At 33.4% G+C, this 3,683-nt stretch overlaps 1 protein-coding gene across 2 annotated transcripts in view; it reads right to left on the reverse strand.

Moving 5' to 3' along the window:
- TSEN15 (TSEN15 tRNA splicing endonuclease subunit) overlaps nt 1-3,683 on the reverse strand; it is a 34,424-nt gene that overhangs the window by 27,605 nt on the left and 3,136 nt on the right. For both annotated transcript variants that reach the window (XM_012639979.1, XM_012639978.1), the window contains exons 2-3: nt 3,580-3,661; nt 3,136-3,271 (exon numbers count right to left, since the gene is read on the reverse strand). In XM_012639979.1, coding sequence (XP_012495433.1) covers nt 3,136-3,271; nt 3,580-3,661 — 218 coding nt within the window. The remainder of the gene's footprint in view (nt 1-3,135; nt 3,272-3,579; nt 3,662-3,683) is intronic.

Here is a 3,683-nt window from a genome sequence, read left to right on the forward strand (position 1 = left end):
CCTAAAAGGCATAATAAATCTAGAGTGTAAGGGCCTCATTTGTGCTATATTCTATATTATTATTCCACTGCATAATATAATTGTGAATATTTATATATATGACATAAAGATTTAAGTACTCTGAATCATTAAATGCAAGATCATAAAAATGGCTTACCAAAGAAAATAAGCTTAAGCTATTAAAACTAGAAAAGCATTAATTACCAGTTGGAAAATATTAGAAATTAAAAATGGGCACAAATTTGTACTTCTAGACTTATGAAATGATTTTGATTAAAATAGACTTTTGGTTTCATTTCATTAATTTTATTTTTTAGCATTAAATTCAGGTTAATTCCAAATAGTAGCTCCTTGTCCAAACAAATAATATAACAATTATACTAGCTAGGACAATATTTGCTACAGTAATTAAAAGACATAAAGAATGAGTTTTGAGGAATGAATTAAGTCTTTCAGATGTAGGAAGGCTCGGCAATCATGCTTGTAAAACCTAGAAAGTACTAGTGATCAAATCTGATGTCAACTCTATCAACTATTTGTGATTCTCAAACACAGAAAAAACTCACCCTAAGGAGCCTCTCAAAGAAGCATATAAATTGCCTGATACATCAAAACACAATTCTCATTATGAATCACATATATAAAAAATACTTCATAGAAATCTGCAAATTGGTTTAATACAGTTTTGTGAAATATGCACAATGGAAATAACCAATTACAATAGCTTTGATTTGGAAGGGATCTTGCATATCATGTTCTGGTAATCTAAATCCCTCAATAAAAGACAAGGAAACCAAAATCCAGAGAAATAAGGTGTGTTGCCAAGCATCAGAAAAATTTTAAGTGTCAGTACCAAGACTAGAATCTAGGTCTGAAGACTTCAGTCTAGTGCTCTTTCTACTACATTACCATATATTCGGTCATAGTGAACTAGAAAAAAAATAGGTATTCACCATAGCTCTTCATGATGGTGCTCTGCCCCTTTCCCCACCTATACACCCACCCCAAGATAGCTACATTTTCATTTGCCCTTTCTTCCTACACCCCACTCTCAGAGGTTAAGGTCCCCCTCTTCAAATTCAGTATTACTCTCTTTAACTACACTCTTGAATCCATCTCTCCTCATCTCTCAAGAATCTTCCCCATCGATAATTACCTTCTCTTCTCTATTTCATATTTCAGCCTTTCTGTAGAACAGCTCACATCTCAGTTTTCCTCACAGCAAGTGAGTATGAGAGAGTGCCCAAGGTAGAGACCACAGTCTTTTATAACCTAATCTTGGAAGTGACATCTCATCACTTTTGCCAAATTTTATTCATTAGAAGCAAGTCACTGGGTCCAAGCTACACTCAAGGGAGGAGAATTAATTACACAAGGGCGTGAATAGCAGAAGGCTGGATTATAAGATCCCATCTTAGTAACTGCCTGCCACAGCCTCTAAAGAACAAAAGCAAGGAGGGAGGACTGCTAACCAGATGCCAGTACTTCTTATGAAGCAAGAGATTGAGAAGATGTGGTATTGACACAAAGACAGATAAACTGATTAATGGAATACAATAGAGAACCCAAACACAAATCAATGCATGTATGGAACTTTGGAAAAATGACAGAAGTGATGTCGGATGATGAGGAAAGGAGGGTCTATTCAGTAAAAGGAGATTGAAAAAGTGATTATCCACATGAAAACAGGATTCCCTAACTTCTGCTCACACCATTAAAAACAAACAAGAAATCCTTTTTAGAATTCTTTGTGAAAATATAGGTGAATATTTTGTAGACCTTTAGATAGGAAATATTTCTTAAGCTACACAAAAAGATGCTGACTATAAAAGATGGATAATATGATTATATTTAAATTAAGAAATGTTATACATTAAAAGATACTTTAAAGACAGTGAAAGGCAGACTTAAAAACTGGAAAACAACAAAGCATTATTGTCAAGAATATATAAAGAACTCATATGAGTCAACGAGAAAAATACAAATAATTCAATAGGCAAAGGATATGAATAGGCATTTCTTAAGATAGGAACTAATAAATATATAAAGAAATGTTATTAGGGATCAGAGAAATAAATGCAAATTAAGACCACAATAAGATTAATCCATTCAACTGGCAAAAATTCAAAAAGTCCAATAATACTAAACGCTCGACACAATGACAATACAGCTCCAAAAGATTGTATTTACATTGTTGGTAGAAAGTAAACTGAGGTAACCACTTTGGAAATAGTCTGAAATTATCTCCTAAAGTTGAACATTAGCAACACTCTATCATCAGGAGAGTGCAAGTGAAAACAATGGTACAATCACAAAAGGGAATATTATACGGCAGTCCAAAAAATGCATAATGGGTGAATTTTAGCAATGTAATATTAAGTGTATAAGATGAGCCTCAAAAGATTACATACTTCTTATAAAGTTAAAAACATTTAAAAAAAATTTTCCCAATGAATATGGAATTCAGGATGACAGTTATCTCAGATCAGTGGGAGCGGAGAAAGGAAGGGACCCACAAGATTAGATGTCAGTTACTGTTACGAAACTAGTTTTGTTTCAGTATGGGTGGTGGGTTGGGAGATACTTATTACATTATTAAAACTAACTAATTAAGTAAATAAGTACAAGCCAGGCATAAACTAATATGAGAGTATGTCATGAAACAAAAATGTTTAATCCAATTCTGTGCAACTAAGATTTTTTTTTTTAAAAAAAACTCCCACAAGCTGCAGGAAGCTTTCTTTGATTTCAACTTGCATATTAATCATGTTCTTTACCAACTCCCTTAACAAATATGATTTGCATTACATGCATTACATTATAATATCTGTTGTTTCAAATGTAATGGTCTTGCTTCCTTACCAAGAATACAAATGTTTCCTATGTCCATAAGGCTAGTATTTCTATCAGATAAACTTTCTCTGAAAAGGTACTGACCATAGAGTAAGTGCTAAATAAATACTTGTTAAACACCCATATTTAAATTATTCCTCAAATAATCAAAGTAAAGCTATGATCCCTGTATCCTAAATTCCTTTAAAAATGTTATATTAATATCTTTAATTTAAAGATTCTTAGTGCAATACTCAGGAAAAGAACTAATCTGCTACCCAAAGACCAAAATGCCCTGCTCACTTGTTATGGCTGAGGGAAGCAGTGATGGGCGTAGGCAGCACGGTCTGTAACCCTTCCCCTTCTATCTCGGTACCCACAAGGCAGATGAGCTGGAGTTCTGGCAATCCCACGCAGTTCACTTCATGCCAACTTTTACCTGGAAGAGCATCATTGAGTGGACAATACTGTTTATGGAAAACAAAAGACAAAAATTCCAAACTTCTACCTAATACTCAGCTAAGCAAACATTACTCATAAAACTACCTACTCTCTTCACTTTTCTCGTATTTTCTGTTACCCAGTAATTTCCAATGTAAATAAATGAAGAAGTTACAAAATTTAATTGACAAAATTAATAGTAAATGCATAGATGATTATTATAATGTCAACAATGCTATATCCCAACCCAGCACCCCTACCCCAACCACAGTCCCAATAACAAAACAATATAAACAAAAAACTTACTCTCCATGAGGTCCAGGTAAACCAAGAATGCTATGTAAACTTGGGTGGCATCTCCTATATCTAATTCCATCATTTCTAAATACTGAAAATCAAAATGTAATTGT

The sequence above is a fragment of the Propithecus coquereli genome, unplaced genomic scaffold (assembly GCF_000956105.1).
Source record: "Propithecus coquereli isolate 6110/MARCELLA unplaced genomic scaffold, Pcoq_1.0 Scaffold146, whole genome shotgun sequence".
NCBI lineage: Eukaryota > Metazoa > Chordata > Mammalia > Primates > Indriidae > Propithecus > Propithecus coquereli.